The sequence below is a fragment of the Bombina bombina genome, chromosome 3 (assembly GCF_027579735.1).
Source record: "Bombina bombina isolate aBomBom1 chromosome 3, aBomBom1.pri, whole genome shotgun sequence".
Classification (NCBI taxonomy): domain Eukaryota; kingdom Metazoa; phylum Chordata; class Amphibia; order Anura; family Bombinatoridae; genus Bombina; species Bombina bombina.
Window position 1 is genome coordinate 1,167,671,538 of NC_069501.1, and position 17,599 is coordinate 1,167,689,136.

Consider the following 17,599-nt stretch of genomic DNA (forward strand, 5'->3'; position numbering starts at 1 on the left):
CTGCCATTGCGGGACTTGACCCTGCATAGTCACAACACCTGGACTCCAGCGGTTCTTATACCAACACAAATGTGGGGCTTACGCAAACTCTCTGGACATCTGTTCATTCTCACCCCATTTTGCTCTAAAGGTGAACAGTCTGGAGTTGGTTGAACACCCTATATACTTGCATATGCCTGTAATCCTACTCTGCACTCCAGTAGCCCCCCCTAACTTTTTTCTCTTTTTTCTCTTCCTTTCTCTTCCTTTTTTTTTTTCATATATGTTCCCCTCTCCCCCAAGTTTGATTGTATTGCTTGTTACTCTCTCTGTTATTCTTGCTCCTTGAGCAGACATTTAGTTAAGAATAGTGTGAAATTCTTTATTTCTCTGCTCATTATAGTATGCAGTTTGAATTTGGGATGAGATTTGGGATGAGATAAGGTTCCACAGTTTATTGTATTTATCTCTTGTCTGTATTGGAGGTTGATGCATATATGTTACAAGTATGACACACAGAGCTCTTTAAGTTTTAGTAAACTCACACATCTATCTTAATCTCATATGAGATACTGAAGTTTTTGGGACCCTTAATTTCTCTTATAGATTGAAGCCTAACCTTTGTTTAGTCACTATTAAATTTAAAGAGCCATTTAGCTTATATGTGACAGGGCATAACACCAAGCCTCACTCTCACACCTATATAGCCTGTACATATACAGATGCTGCCGGCGGCCGAGGTAGCAATAAATCTTTGAAGAGTGTAGGGAGATATATTAGTAAATAGGCATTTGATCACACCTTAGAGACTCCTGTAGAGCTTCCTTCATCTATGATCAGTAAGTCCCAAAATTGTATTATGTATTATACAAACTTTATGTACATGTTTATAATGTTATTTTGGTTAAAACTGGGTCATGAATGAGTGCTAACTTTTCCCATAGACTCACCTTACCCTTCAGCAGTCATAGACCATCCCATATTTCAGGCTATTAGACAAAAAGTAGATTTATACTACATATAATACTCATAATTGTACAGTAATATATCCAGCTCCGGTCATATATCTCTTTGCCCCAGATATCAGATATTTCAAATCAGAGCGGCTTTTGCCCGCTGTACTCCTCCTATACCCCCTTCACTATAAAAAAAAAATGAGGATACTATGACAAAGGCGCACCAATAGTCCAGACTATTACATATAACATTTCAGGTTACTATAATGTCTATGAAGGTCTATGCTAGTTAAAGACAGATGTATTATTTTTCTTCTCTCTTCCTGCTATACGACAGTAATATGTCTTGTTTTTGTAAGTATGTCAAGCCTTTAGTTTATTTCTTGTACATTCTGCAATCCTCAATAAAAAATTGTTTAAAAAAAAAAAAAAAAATGCTCCAAATAACTTTCCTAGCCAAGTCCCAATCTTAAAGGGACACTGAACCTAAATTTTTTCTTTTGTAATTCAGAAAGAGCATGCAATTTTAAGCAACTTTCTAATTTACTCCTATTATCATTTTTTTTTCGTTCTCTTGCTATCATTATTTGAAAAAGAAGGCATCTAAGCTTTTTTTTGGTTTCAGGACTCTGGACAGCACTTTTTTATTGGTGGATGAATTTATCCACCAATCAGCAAGGACAACCCAGGTTGTTCACCAAAAATGGGCCGGCATCTAAACTTACATTCTTGCATTTCAAATAAAGATACCAAGAGAATGAAGAAAATTTGATAATAGGAGTAAATTAGAAAGTTGCTTAAAATTTCATGCTCAATCTGAATCACGAAAGAAAAATTTTGGGTACAGTGTCCCTTTAAGAAAATAGTCCTCAGATAAATACAACTGTTCTTGTTTTAGTTTTTTGTTCTTGTTTTTTTTAATCACACTGATTCTTTTTGCTTTTTGTCAACAGAAAGTGATTGCTATAACTGAAATGAAAGCCTATTCATTTTACCATGCATTTAGGTTTTGATTGCACTGATATTAAAGACACTGTTGGCACCATTTCAAAAGCTCCAAGTGGAATGTACATAATACAACCTGAAGGAACTAATTTCCCATTTGAGGTAATAAAAAAAAAAAGGAAAAACAAAACAATTTCTTCATAGACTTCAAGTTACTATCAGTACTTTAAAGAAACATAAAAAATATATTTTGATATTGAATACAACTAGGGTAGCGTTTGTTTGAAAACTTTTTACTTTCAACTTGCAATACGTACGATACCCCCCGCGCACAAAAAGCTTACTTCTTAACACGCGAGTGGGAATGATAAATAGTAATAGTAATCTAGCCCAAAGTATACAAACAGTAGCTGTATGGAATATAGCATTATTAAAGTAACTATTTACGTAACAGGGTTTAAAGTCCCTTGAACATTGCTATATTTCACATAGTTTGCACTCTTTATCCCTCCTTAATTGCCCTCTGCAGAAGAGAATAGAAACTCAGGAACTGGAAAACCCACGATTTTCAAATTACAGTAAAGGAAAAGGAAAATAAATGATGAAAGTATATGCACAGTTTTTTTCACATCTCATAATTAATAAAAAATATTTTACAATCTAAAAGTCTTTAATTTCCTTTAATATCTCTATTGCTAGACTGGTTCCAGCTCTAGTCAATAAAGTTTAATATAGACAAAGACTGTGCACAAGCTGGGCAATGGTGTGCTTCCTTGGGAGCCTACAGTGAAGTTGCTGTGCATACTCAGGTTCTGTCTCACTATAGGGCGATTAGCAACCTAGGAAATAGTCTTATGTCAGCACTGTCTAGCTTATCTAATATAGGGCTGATTTAAGAAGCTACGTATCGGCCCCAATGCCTCTGTTTTGAGACCGCTGCTCCTTAACTCGTATACCACCGCTCGTATAGCGGATCATGTCCGTCCGCACAATGGTAAATCTACCCCATAGTATGAGATGAATTGTATTGGTCTTTAGACAAAATGAAGTAAAACGTAGCAAATAGTAGGGGGTGGCTCAACCAACACGTGGAGATAATTTTACATTTGATTATTAGCAAAATAAACATAAGAAATCTATTGTTGTTTCTAGTAAAACTGATTGATTAAAATGACTGTACTTGTAGCCAGAATTTCTTAAATTTGTTGGAAGCTTTCTTAAAAGGTCTACTATTACTATAAAATTACATTTTATTGAATTACTTTTTAATCTACTCCCCTCTCCATGCTATAACAATGTGAAGAGTTACATTTTAGTTAAAAGCTTCTACTTTATATACAGCCCACCCATTCAGTTAACAACAAAAGCACATTCATAATATTCATAACACAATAACATTTGTTAGCAAGGAATAAAATATTAACAATGTGTTATAGGAAAACATAGGAAAAGAAACATAGGAAGGGCCTTGTTATTTATTTTTGAATAAACTTTTAATAAATAAACCCCTCTTTGTCATTTCTGATATTGTATAATCTGCTATTGTATTATTTCTTACATTTCTCTTCCAACTAGGCATTTTGTGATATGGATTACAAAGGAGGAGGTTGGACAGTTATTCAAAAAAGAATGGATGGTACAATTGATTTCCGAAGAACTTGGCTTGAATATTTAAATGGATTTGGTGATCTATCAGGTAATGATCCCATAATATGCTCTCTAGAAACAATATTAATGCTCAATTAGCTAATATATATACAGTATATATATATTAAAAAAGTTCCTATTTAAAATGACATTGTACTAATTTTTTGTTTATAATCCACACTAAAGGGTATCTATTAAAAAATGTGAAAAAGATGTTTAAATTGTTTAAAATTAAGTTAAAGCTAATATATAAATATCCCTTGTGTTACCCCTTCTGATGAGGGGTATGAGGAACTGTATTTTTTAATTGGAAATATTCAGTGGCCGATTTATAAAACAGTCAATTAGCCCCAATGCATCTGTTTCCGCGCGAGTCTTTAGGCTCGCCAGAAACAGGAGTTAAGAAGCAGGTGCTCCTTAACTCATACGCCTCCTCTGAGGTGGCGGACAGCAATTTACCCAATCGTGTACAACTAGGTTGATTGACACCCCCTGCTAGCGGCCGATTGGCTGCAAATCTGCAGGGGGCGGCATTGCATTTCAGAACTGCTTGCGCAATGTTAAATGCCAACAGCGTATGCTGTCGGCATTCAGCGGTGTCTGACGAACATGATCTGCTACAGCGGATCATGTTCGCCAGACATTGATAAATCGTCCCCTTAGTATCATGTTTTCCGATAATTTCTGTAACCGCTATTGAATCTAAGACTTACAAGCATTCATAATTCGTCTTCAAAGCCTTTAATCAGGGCTTTTATCTGTTGATATCTGAATCAAACTGTTGCAACAAATTTTATACGAAAGAGCAGCAATAATCTTTCTAGGGTTCAACATAATGTAGTAGTGAGACTCACAAAAGAGTGTCATTTCACTTTTTGTTGCAAAAATTTAGAATTAATGGGGCCCAGGATGTGAATATAACCATTGCATACTGCTAGTAACATAAGGCCATCAATGTTCAATGCATTTATCATAGAAAACATCAAACATGCCAATTTCATATCATATTATCAATTATTTTGTTAATCATCAAGACACACCTTTGGCACCTTTGGCACTTCTGATTTTTTAGTAGGAAAAACCTTTGCAGTCCTCAAGCACCCCCAACAGGCCAGGTTTTCATTATAGCTGAACCAGTGCACAGGTGAAATAAACAGCTGGTGGGTTAGTAACCATGGTTACTGATCAGCTGATTACTATATCTGTGCACTGGTTCAGCTATAATAAAAACCTAGGCTGTTGGGGGTACTAAGGACCGTGGTTGAGAAACACTGATGTAATGGACGTTCTTGGTTTTTACATTCTTGTCTCCTATGTTGCCTCAATAACATTAAAAAGGAAACCAATGCATCCATATAAAACAACTTTGCCACTAATCAGCTTATACTGTTTCCTGGTCTTTATAGTCACTTGATATTGTACAGTGGTTCCCTTAGGGTGTTAAAATAAAAGTGCTAATTGAGAAGCTGGCTCGAGTACCATCTGCTAACTGTAGCTGAAACAATGCTAAAATTGATTCTGTTGGTTTTACAAATAACTTTGCTGAAATCAGACCTAGGGGCCGAATTATCAAGCTCCGAATGACCCCTTGTTTTCTAAAGACCGCTGCTCCATAACTTGTCCGCCTGCTCTGAGGCCGTGGACAGACACCCCCTGCTAGCCGGCCGATTGGCCGCAAATCAGGGGGTGGCTTTGCACCAGCAGTTCACAAAAACTGCTGGTGCAATGACAAATGCTGACAGCGTATGCTGTCTGCATTTATCGATGTGCAGTGGACATGATACGCTACATGGTGTCCGCTCGCACATTAATAAATAGGCCCCTTACACTGTTCATCCACCAATGATGTTCACACCAACATATGCAGAAAGGAATACACTATGTTTATAGTGAGGAAGGTTTCATAACTCTGAAGTCGTCAAGTTCTGACTGTTGAAAGGTGGACATTTGCTTATCCCAATTTTATTGCGGGTAGTAGATGTTTCTCAATTTCCCTGAACATTGGTGGACAGGTTCCTAAGTGAGGACCACGTCGGCCCACAGTTTGATACATGGAACCCATAGAATTTTCCCCCTCATTCTAATGTTTGCATAATTTAACATAATTTGTAAGCAAATAAATTTAAATTTCAGCATGATTTACTATAGCCCAGAAAGGTTTGTTAATCACAAATAACTAGACATGTGCACAGCGGAAAAATATGTTTCGGTTCGTTTCGGACCAATTTGGATTTTTTTGAATTTAGTTTCAGACCAATTCAAATTCGAATACATTTGAATGTATTCGTTTCGGATTCATTTGGATTCGAATAAATTCAGATGTATTCAGATGTATTCATTTTGGATTCGATTCGTAAAATCAGAAGTTCGGTATGTGTTATGTTGATTCAGATGGTTCCAAGTTACACAAACGGTATTATTTCACTGTTCTATCTCACTAAATCTCACTAAATTAAAATTTTATACTGAATTGTGATTAGACTATGGCCATTCGAATGTAATGAATAAATCCAAACTAATTCGGATTTATTTGTTACAAATGCATTCGGATTCATTTAGTTTCGTTGCTAGGGTAATTCGGAAATTCAAATCGATTTGAATCTATGAATTTGGCGAATTCGTCCAAATTTTGATTTGGTATGAAACGAAACGCACATGTCTAGAAATAACCCAGTAATACTTAATACTGAGGGGTCCCATGTAATAATGATATTCAGTCCCTGATATGTTTGCCTGTAACTTGTTCTGTACCCACAGGGGAGTTCTGGCTTGGACTGAGGAAGACATTTTGCATTTTAAATCAGAAAAACACAAGCTTCATGCTGAATATTGCATTTGAAGATGAAGATGGTAACTCTGCTTATTCATCTTATGACAATTTCTGGCTGGAAGACGAAACCAATTCTTTTATTATGCATGTAGGGCGTTACTCCGGAACAGCAGGTAAATGTCTTTTCATTTATTTTGAGTGGCTATTTCTGTGTTTTATTAAAAGCTTTCAAAAGTCAATATACCCAAATAATATACTCAATATTCAGTGGCATTGCCAGGATGCTAATTTAGATTAAATCTTTTTATTAAGCATTTGAAATTAAGATACAAAACAAATTGATCATAATAGGCCGACAACAGGTCATCTGGCCCTTACAAGCATGTAACTAAAGTGGAACATGGTTGTAGTAAGAGTTCAGAATCTCTCTGTAGTGCTAACAAGTAGTCACTACTAGTTATAGGGCATAAGTCCTTATTTTGCACCAAGCTCCATCTTCTGTGTCCTTATAGGTGTAAGGATGATTATAATGCCCCTGTAGCACTGTATTCACCTCTAAGGCCAACCAACAGTTTAATAAGGGACAGGTGGTTGACTTATAAAACTTGGGGAGGAAAATAAATAACTCCCCAATTCAATATTATTGGCCAATCACATCAATAAAAACAAACTTAAACTTAAAACAACTAATAAAAACCTACAACATGAACAAGTCGTTCCATATAAGTTAATATAATATAATTGCCACCACATCACGGTCTTGTCTATTCACCCAAAGTTATGTACTTCCACTGCTCCCTCCCATTACCCCTAGGAGCTTATTTCTATGGGTTGGGATCTGTCAATACTGCTCCCTCATCTTCCTGTCCTAACATCCAATAGTACCATACTTTCTGAAAGGAATCTGGGGTATTTTGTACCTGAGCGGCTGATTCATACATACAGTATGTTTGTTTGATTTTGGACAAAATTTCCGCCCATGTAGGCACACCCGTTTTCCAGTGTCTTGCTATGCTAGTTCTGGTAATGGTGCAAAGTATTCTAATGAAGGCATTAATATATTTGTTGAAAGCTGGTAACCTATCATGTAGGAGAGCCTGCCAGGGTGCTAATTTAAAGGGACATGAAACCCAAAGTTTTCCTTTCATGATTCAGATAGAAAATACAATTTTTTTAAAAAACATTACAATTTACTTCTATTATTTAATTTGCTTCATTCTTCAGATATCCTTAGATGAAGAAATAGCAATGCACATGGGTGAGCCAATCACATTAGGCATTTATGAGCAATCACCAATCAGCAGCAACTATTCTTTTATATATGCTTTTCAACTAAGGATATCAAGAGAAGGAAGCAAATTAGATAATAGAAGTAAATTGGAAAGTTATTTAAGATTGCATGTTCTTTCTAAATCATGAAAGAAAGAAAAAATTGGGTTTCATGTCCCTTTAAGGAATGACCTTTTGTAAAGGTATTTCTTATTTATTGTATAAGAGACTGCACGTCTCCGCTCCAGTGTTTTTGATTTCATTGATGGATCAGAGTAGTAGATTATTGACAGTTAATTGCTTAGATTACTTTAATTTAATTATCTGGAATCATGCTGGTCACATCAATTTTTGCCTTTTCCAGGTTGCTTTATTTTTACCTTTGTAAAAAAAAAAAAATCATGTCACAGTCGTGTGTTTTTACGTCATTATTTTACTCTTGTTTTGCAGATATTTTTGGCACAAACCTAAAGCCTATTTCTAGTTGGTGTTAATTTGTAAAACCCTAGAAATACCTTAATACAAGAAAAATGTGTTTTCAGCAGTATCAATATGATAAAATAAAAGAGCCAAAAAATAATTTGAAAAAAATACCATAAAAGTGTTTTCTTACTTATTGGAATACTAGGAAAAATGATCTGTTATACAAATACATTTAAAAAGCATTAGTTAATGGTCAGGGTTTTCAAACTGTTTGTAATGGATTTGAATTATAAAACCCCATGAAAACCCACACTATGCCCTTCACAATGAAATTCTGATTTACTGGAAAATAATCCATTGTTAAATTATCTTGCAGAAATGCTGGACAGTCATTCTTATTATCATGCCTTAATTTATGTGTTTAATGCAGCAAAAAAAGTATGGAGAAAAAAGTAGGTTTTGTTGTCAAGTCATGTAATATTATATAAACAATATCAAAAAGAAAGTAGATACTCCAAAATAAGGAGTTTCTAAATGTCTAGGAATAGCCAGCACAACTGTACAGAAATGAAAACAAGGAGAAATACAATATACCAAAAATACAAAACACACTTTTTTTTTTTTATTATACTAAAATCAAACTCATACAGTCATGCCCTCACTGGTTAATTCATCATGGCAATTCTTACCATAAATGTCAGCTGTATGGATAGAATTGCCATTTAGGTTACATGAAATGCCTCATTATATACATTTATTATTGTTGCAAAAATGTTACCATTTGATAACAATCAGAATTGGTATAAGGACCTGCAACGATTGACAAATGATAAATGAATTAACCAATGAGGGCATGACTGTATGACGCCTGTTTCTAATAAAAAGGTATCGTATCCTAGATGATGTCAGCACCCGGAAGATGCTCCGTGCTGCATCAAATGAAGGAGTGAAACGAGCGACTTGACTTGTCGGTGCTTTGCAGCTTGTTTTCTACATGGGATCCCCCCATGCCAAGGATCACCCCGGAAGACAACACGTTCTGGTAGCAGTGAAGGCAGGTGGAGCGTTCGCGTAAAAGATACAGGTAAAACCTTGTTGACTTTCTCTCGCTGAAGGAACGCTTCTACGGTGGTCACACCTATTAATACGTGTAGGTACACGGTTCCTCCTTTCCATGCTAACGTTTTTGTTGTATTTTCCTGTTGGGGATGATGCCTGGTTTACCTGGCTTTGTGGCACTTTGTGAGTCATAACTTGATCATCATATTACTGCTTGACTCATTCCAATGTGGATTATAAATGAATAACATTTCACAGTGGATCTGTTTATGTCATCGTACTCTTTACCTCGGTGCACCAGACTTCCTTTAGCCGGCCTGATATGTGTGTGAATACAGGGATCCCTTGTATGAGTGTGATTTTAGTACAATAAAGTGTGTTTTGTATTTTTGGTATATTGTATTTCTCCTTGTTTTCATTTCTGTACAGTTGTGCTGGCTATTCCGAGACTTTTAGAAACTCCTTATTTTGGAGTATCTACTTTCTTTTTGATATTGTTTATATTGACTTTTTCTAGGTAGCACCTGTTCAAAATTATATACACATTTGCATATTAAACTTAAAAGTGTGCTACCCACACCTTTTACATGTTCATGTAATATTATAACTGTGTTGCTTATACAAAACTGGGGAATGGGTAATAAATAAATTTTCTTCATTTGAAGCACACATGATTTGGTTATTCTCTCCCCTCTCTATACGTGTTGCAGTCATATACCGCCCCCCTGGCTCCCCAACTCAATTTTTAGATCACTTTGCTGCCTGGCTTCCTTATTTCCTTTCCTCAGACACCCCTGCCCTCATTCTTGGTGACTTCAACATCCCCCTTAACAATCCCACTGCCTCATCTGCTAAACAACTTCTGCAACTCACTTCCTCTTTCGGTCTGTCACAATGGACTGATTCTCCCACTCACAAAGACGGTCACTCCCTTGACCTGATCTTTAGCTATCGATGCACTCTCTCAAACTTCTCAAACTCCCCTTTTCCTCTTTCTGACCACCATCTCCTTACCTGCAACATATCATCCCTTCCTACAACTCTCCCACCTTCTACTCCTCACACCAAACTTCACAGAAGCATTAGGTCTTTAGATCAGCAAAAACTTGCTAATTCCCTTCAACCGCTCCTCTCATCCTTCTCCTCATTTTCCTGCCCTGAACAATCTATCTGCCACTATAATTCCACCCTTATATCCGTCCTTGACAATCTCGCCCCTCTTACCACTGCTAGGAAATCAAACACTCATCCCCAGCCCTGGCATACTCCTCTGACACGGTACCTACGCAGATGTTCCCGTACTGCTGAACGGCATTGGAGAAAATCACGGAGTTCAGCTGATTTTCTTCATTACAAATTCATCTTGAACTCCTACTACTCTGCCCTTAATCTCCACAAGCAACACTACTTCTCTACTCTTATCTCTAATCTTTCTTCAAACCCAAAACGTCTGTTCTCCACTTTCAATACTCTCCTCCGCCCTCCCCCACTTCCTAATACAACTTCTCTGTCAGCTCAAGACTTTGCCAGTCACTTCATTAACAAAATTGATTCCATCAGACATGAAATCAGCTCTCAACACAATTCCATTCTCTCCCCCCTCAAATACTCTCACTCAACCACAACCCTCATAACCTGAAACTTAGTTCATTCTCCCCTGTTACTGAGGAAGAAGTTTCAGCACTTATACTGCGCTCTCACCTCACTACCTGTCCCCTTGACCCTATCCCCTCACAGCTGCTCCCCTCTCTCTCTGCTACCCTTACCCCTATAGTAACACACATTTTCAACCTCTCCCTCAGCACTGGTACATTTCCCTCTTCATTGAAACATGCACTGGTCACACCTATCCTCAAAAAACCTTCCCTTGATCCTACCTCCCCATCCAACTACCGCCCAATTTCCCTCCTCCCTCTTGCTTCAAAGCTTCTCGAAAAACTAGTATATGCACGCCTATCCCATTTCCTTACGTTAAACTCCCTTCTTGACCCGCTGCAATCTGGATTTCGTCCCTATCACTTCACAGAGACAGCTATTGTTAAGGTCACCAACGACCTACTTACAGCTAAATCAAAAGGCCACTTCTCTCTGCTTATCCTCCTTGATCTGTCCGCAGCCTTTGACACTGTCGACCACCCTCTTTTGCTCCAAACCCTCCAATCCTTCGGCATCTGTGACACAGCCCTTTCGTGGCTCTCTTCCTACCTGTCAAACCGTACCTTCAGTGTAGCCTTCTCTGGGGCCTCCTCTGCCCCGTCACCCCTTTCTGTCGGAGTACCGCAAGGCTCTGTCCTCGGTCCCCTTCTCTTCTCAATCTATACGTCATCACTAGGTTCCCTTATTAAGTCCCACGGTTTCCAATATCACTTGTATGCTGATGACACCCAAATCTACTTCTCTGCACCAGAACTATCTCCTTCCTTGCTAACCCGTGTCACTAACTGTCTTTCTCACATCTCTTCCTGGATGTCCTCTCACTACCTCAAGCTAAATCTCTCCAAAACTGAGCTCCTCATTTTCCCCCCTTCTTCCAAAATCTCCACCCCCAATATCTCTATAACTGTCGACAACTCCATCATTACCCCTACCCCGCATGCCCGATGTCTCGGGGTCACATTTGACTCAGATCTTTCCTTCACTCCTCACATTCAGTCCTTGGCTACAGCCTGCCGCTTCCACCTTAAAAACATCTCTAAAATTAGACATTTCCTTACACAAGACACAACTAAGATTTTAATCCACTCTCTTATTCTTTCCCGCCTTGATTACTGCAACTCTGTCCTCTCTGGTCTCCCCACCTGCCGCCTAGCTCCTTTACAATCCATAATAAATGCCTCTGCCAGACTCATCTTCCTTACACGTCGCTCTTCATCTGCTGCGCCTCTCTGCCAATCCCTTCACTGGCTTCCTCTTGCCTCTAGGATCAAACACAAAACTCTCACTCTTACATACAAAGCCCTCAACTGCACTGCTCCCCCCTACATCTCAGACCTTGTCTCCAGATACTCTCCCTCCCGTCCCCTTCGCTCTGCTCATGACCTCCTACTCTCCTCCTCTCTTGTCACCTCATCACACTCCCGTTTACAGGACTTCTCCAGACTGGCTCCCATCTTATGGAACTCTCTGCCTCGCTCCACAAGACTCTCTTCTAGTTTTAAAAGCTTCAAGTGCTCCCTAAAGACTCTACTGTTCAGGGATGCATACAACCTACGCTAACCTTTCCTATTACCAGTTCCTCTCCTCCACTGCAATCCCCTGAACCCTCTTAGCATGTAAGCCTAAAAGTCCAGCTGTTTGTAGTTCCCCTTCTTAAGAGCTGACTACAACAGTGCAACTCTTGGCAGGGCCCTCTACCCTATAATTGTTTTGTTGTACTCCCCCTTTGTTTATAGTGCTGCGGAATCTGTTGGCGCTCTACAAATAACCAATAATAATAATAATAATAATAATGTTCTATTTTTTTAGACAACAAAAATCTGGTGTTGACTGTCCCTTTAAGGATACATTAATTGAAATTATATTAATCAGATTAAATTATGTTCTTAGCCACTGTAATATACAGTTCACCAAGAGTTGATACCTATATTTATGCGTAAAACCATTTTTTTCATGCAGGTGATGCTATTCGAGGTTACAAAAAAGAAGACAATCAAAATGCAATGCCTTTCAGCACATTTGATATGGACAATGATGGATGCAACCCCTTCTGCTCCAAGAATGGCTCTTTAGTTAAAAGTTGCAGTATGGTGAATAACCGGAGTGGCTGGTGGTTTAACAAATGTGGCTTAGCAAACCTTAATGATGTTCATCAAGTTACAAGAAATGTGGATATATCAGGCATTCACTGGAAAACATGGGAAGAAAATGGTTTACCTGTTAAAATTAAATCTGTGTCAATGAAAATTAGAAGAATGTATTATCCTTACTTTAAATGATTGTTTGTAGCAATGAATAACGTTTGAAGTTCAACTAAGGTAAATAGTTTAATATACATATTTATTTATAGTGAAACACACAGTCCCCTATTGACATCCATATAAAGGCACTTTCAGTGCCGTTTTTTTTTTTCAAACACCCCACATTCCCTCACTCTAACCCCTTATTATAAATTCTGCTTTGTGCAGTTTTTTATTAAAATAAAAAAGATTCTCATATTTTTATTTAATGTTGCTCTACTGTCCCCTTTATTTTGGGGGCAATTGGGATCTGATCTCTGGTTAATGATTTCTAGCACAAAGTGAAAGCGCAAGCACGCGGTCACATTAACCAGCTACTTGTAATGGCTGGTTATTTAATGTGCGCCCGTAATGGGGCAATTTTGATTACCATTAAATAAAAATATTAGCATCTTTTTTTTTTTTTAAATAAAAAACGTTGCAAAGCAGTTATAAGGGGGTTAAAGTGAGGGTATGTGTGAGGGGATGTGGGGTGGCACTGAAAGTGCCTTTAAATGGATGTCAATGGGGGACTGTGTTTTCACTATAAATATATATGCATATATACAGGTACATATATATTTATGTGTTAATATATGTATAATCATATACATATATATTTATCTATTGCTGCCCAACGCTGCGCGATTTGCCCCCTGCGCTGCGTTAAGTGGTTTGCCGTGTCTGTCGGCATGAAAATGAGGCACCCATTGAAGCCTATGGTAGGGCACTCTTGTGCGTGCTTGGCTTCCAGGCTGGTATTACTGAGTGCACTGGTATTACTGAGTGGAGCGTAAATATTGTGCTCACGTAAGCGCAATATTGCATTCCACTTGTAATCTAGCCCTAATTAAATTTAGAAGCATAATATTGAGAATATTCCTTGCCTTGCTCTAGCCATGTATGCCGCCATGTTGAAATGTGCCTTTCATTGCATTCCAGTGCTAACCTGTTTGCACATGTGTAGCAACTCTCCTTAAAAGGACAGTATATACCAATTTTCATATTACTGCATGTAATAGAAACTACTAAGAAGAAGAATATGCACTGATAAAAAAAATCTAAAAACCCAGTATAAAACCATTCTAAAATTTACTTAAAAGCCCCCAGTTTAGCACTGTTGATTAGGTTAGGCTGGGACACCCACTGAAAGGGACTGATAAAGCAGGAAGAACATACCCCCCCTGCATATGAAGAGACCCATTACTAGGGATGGGCGAATGTGTGTAAAAATTCGAAATTTAAAACAAATTTTGATACATTTGTTCGTTCGAATCGAATTTCGAATGTTTATATAGCATTCTAACGTTCTATTTTCGAATTTTCGTTTTCGAATTTTATTGAAAAAAAATATTCTTTCGAATAATAGAATGTTTAGCTATGTATTCATTCAATTTCCAAATGTAATATTCGAATTCGAATGTGACATTCGAATTTGAAATAGTATTTCTAGTCTAATACTGTGTTTTAAATGTGATATTCGATTCAAATGTGATATTCGATTTGAATGTGATATTCGATTCGAATGTGACATTCGAATTCAAAATAGTATTTCTAGTCTAATACTGTGTTTTATAAATGTAATATTTGAATTCGAATGTGACATTCGATTCGAATGTGTTATTCGATTCGAATGTGTTATTCGATTCGAATGTGACATTCAAAATAGTGTTTCTAGTCTACAATTGTGTTTTATAAATGTTATATTCGAATTTGAATGTGATATTCGAATGCAACATTCGAATTCGAATGTGACATTTGAATTCGAATGTGACATTTGAAAACTGTAAATAACATTCGAAAATCGAATTTTTAAGAATATTCATTCTTATCAACATTCTATTATGTAAATCGAATTTCTACAATAACATTCATTCTAACATTCGAATTTGAATATAAACACATTCGCCCATCCCTACCCATTACACAATCAGGAGCAAGCAGGAGTTTTTAGACTTGGGTCTACATCTGATACTTTAGGTCTTGGTTAGGAGTCTGAAAATCAGCACAATGGTATTAAAAAATCAACAAATCTATACATTGTTACACTCCCAGATGGGCTATATAAAAGGAAAATCTACAAAACATTTATGCAAAGAAAAATCTAGTGTACAAAGTCCCTTTAAGATACCTGCAGTGTAACCTAAGTTCTAAAATGGCTGCCCCCATGGTTAGAGGGAGTCACATGTTTAAAGGGGCAGTACACCTAGAAAATAATGTTATATAATTCTGCACATAGTGCAGAATTATATAACATTAGCTTAGCGCCAGCTTTGTAAAGCAAAGGGTTAAATAGATATTGTAAAATATCAATCTAACCCTTTGCTTTACAAAGCTGGTGCTAAGCTAATGTTATATAATTCTGCACTATGTGCAGAATTATATAACATTATTTGCTAGGTTTACTGCCCCTTTAATGTTTTTTAAGACTCTGGGACACCCCCAGAGTTTAAGGATTTGAAGATACTTCCACTTAAGTACAGTTTAGATAATAAAACAATCTTGCCAATTTTACAAAGCTCTTAAAGAATGAAATGTTCTACAAAAGTGGACTGGCCATAACTGTACAGATGACTAGTGTTAAGATATAAACTGAAAGTGCTCTTACAGTGTTGTAGCCTATATACATTGTATGTTAACAGAAGTGGTAAATAAAGTTTTATGTTGTTACCTCCTCCTTCCTCCTGACACAGGAAGCAGTGTAGTATAATAAAGACCTAGAAGCAAGAAGTGCCTGTGTTATTTTTCCTCCATATTTATATAAAATAATTTATATATCCGGTTATCCTACCCTAATAATAACAGAATGGCAACAGGTTATGGGCCCAGGAGGGATGCAGGAAACCGATGGAGCAGACTTTGCTTTGATGGAGATGAACAGAATTATGAACTTTGGGAGACTAAATTCTTGGGACATCTGAGATGGCTGAAGCTGAAAGAAACCATCCTGAGTGTGCCTGCAGACAGTGAAGAGGAGGATGAAGATCACAGTAAGAATGAGGAAGCTAATGCTGAATTAATTCAGTGTTTAGATGATAAAAGTTTGTCTCTGATTATGAGAGAAGCAGCTGATAATGGAAGAAAGGCTCTTCAAATATTGAGAGACTATTATGCAGGTAAAGGAAAGCCGTGCATAATTAGTTTATACACTGAACTAACATCTCTTCAGAAAACTGTAAATGAGAGTGTGACAGACTATATTATACATGCAGAGACAGCCATTACAGCACTGAGAAATGCTGGAGAAACATTAAAGGGCCATAATACCCAAATGTTTAAACACTTGAAAGTGATGCAGTATAGCTGTAAAAAGCTGACTCGAAAATATCACCTGAACATCTCTATGTAAAAAAGAAAGATATTTTACCTCAAAAGTTTCTCAGTAGCCACATCCCATTGTAAAGGACTTCTAAGCAACAAATCAGTATGTCTGTCCCGGGACAGGGGAAGGAGCGAACTTACGTGCACTCTCATCTTAGTTCCCTATTCAACTTAAGGAAGTTTACAATGAAATCTCACAAGAGTTAAGTCAAATCTCATGAGATCACAGTAAAAGAGTTCATGACCTCAGCACTGTTGATGCTGCTGTTCATTTCTTCATGTTTTTTTTTTTTTACCAGCAGCTGAGCAGCAGCTGAGTATAACTTTTTATACAGAACTTACTCTGCTGAGCTGAGGAAATTGTGAGGTAAAATATCTTCCTTTTTTACATAGAGATGCTCAGGTGATATTTTTCTGTTTTTACAGTTATACTGCATCAGTTTCAAGTGATTTAGCATATGATTATTATGTCCCTTTAAGTGAACCTTTTGCCATACACATTACACAGGGTGATGGAAAAGTAACTTTTGCAGAGTTTAAAACACAGTCGAGAAGTTTTGAGGATACTGAAAAATACCGCACTAGTACAAATGAAGATTTAGAGGCCCATTTATCAAGCTCCGAATGGAGCTTGAGGGCCCGTGTTTTTGGCGAGTCTTCAGACTCGCCAGAAACAGCAGTTATGAAGCAACAGTCTAAAGACCGCTGCTCCATAACCCTGTCCGCCTGCACTGAGCAGGTGGACAGGAATCGCCACAATTCAACCCGATCAAGTACGATCGGGTTGATTGACACCCCCGAGTCTACAGGGGCGACAGACATTTGATATTTCGGCCTCAATGTGTTAAAAGTGTTAAAACTTCAAGATTTAAAGTGAAAAATGACTCTAACATTGTTTGTTACAATTGTGGCAAAAGGGGACACAGGGCCAGAGAGTATTCAAACAATACAAATAAAGGTCAATCACTGTGGTGTAGCTATTGCAAGAGTTCAACACACAAAGATGCAAATTGCAGGAGCAAAAAGAGAGACAATGTCAGACAAGCAACAGATGACGCAGACGACAGACACTCATTTGCTTTCAAAATTAAAGATAACCAGCTAGATGGGATAATACCAAAAGGACTAATGGTTCATACAGGAGCAACATCAAATATAATTACTGATATTGGAAAGTTTAAGAACTTTGACAAAACGTTTAAACCGGAGAAACATACAATGGAGCTCGCAGATGGGAAAAAGACAACAGGCGTGGCACTGAGAAGAGGCAATACGGAGGTTTGTGTACTTGACAG

At 37.4% G+C, this 17,599-nt stretch overlaps 1 protein-coding gene across 1 annotated transcript in view; it reads left to right on the forward strand.

The window, feature by feature from the left end:
* Positions 1-13,139, forward strand: part of ANGPTL5 (angiopoietin like 5) — a 51,915-nt gene extending 38,776 nt beyond the window's left edge. Inside the window, exons 5-8 of the mRNA XM_053705587.1 lie at positions 1,942-2,042; positions 3,456-3,576; positions 6,285-6,470; positions 12,664-13,139. Coding sequence (XP_053561562.1) covers positions 1,942-2,042; positions 3,456-3,576; positions 6,285-6,470; positions 12,664-12,983 — 728 coding nt within the window. The 3' untranslated portion in view covers positions 12,984-13,139. The remainder of the gene's footprint in view (positions 1-1,941; positions 2,043-3,455; positions 3,577-6,284; positions 6,471-12,663) is intronic.
* The last annotated feature ends 4,460 nt before the right edge of the window (positions 13,140-17,599 follow it).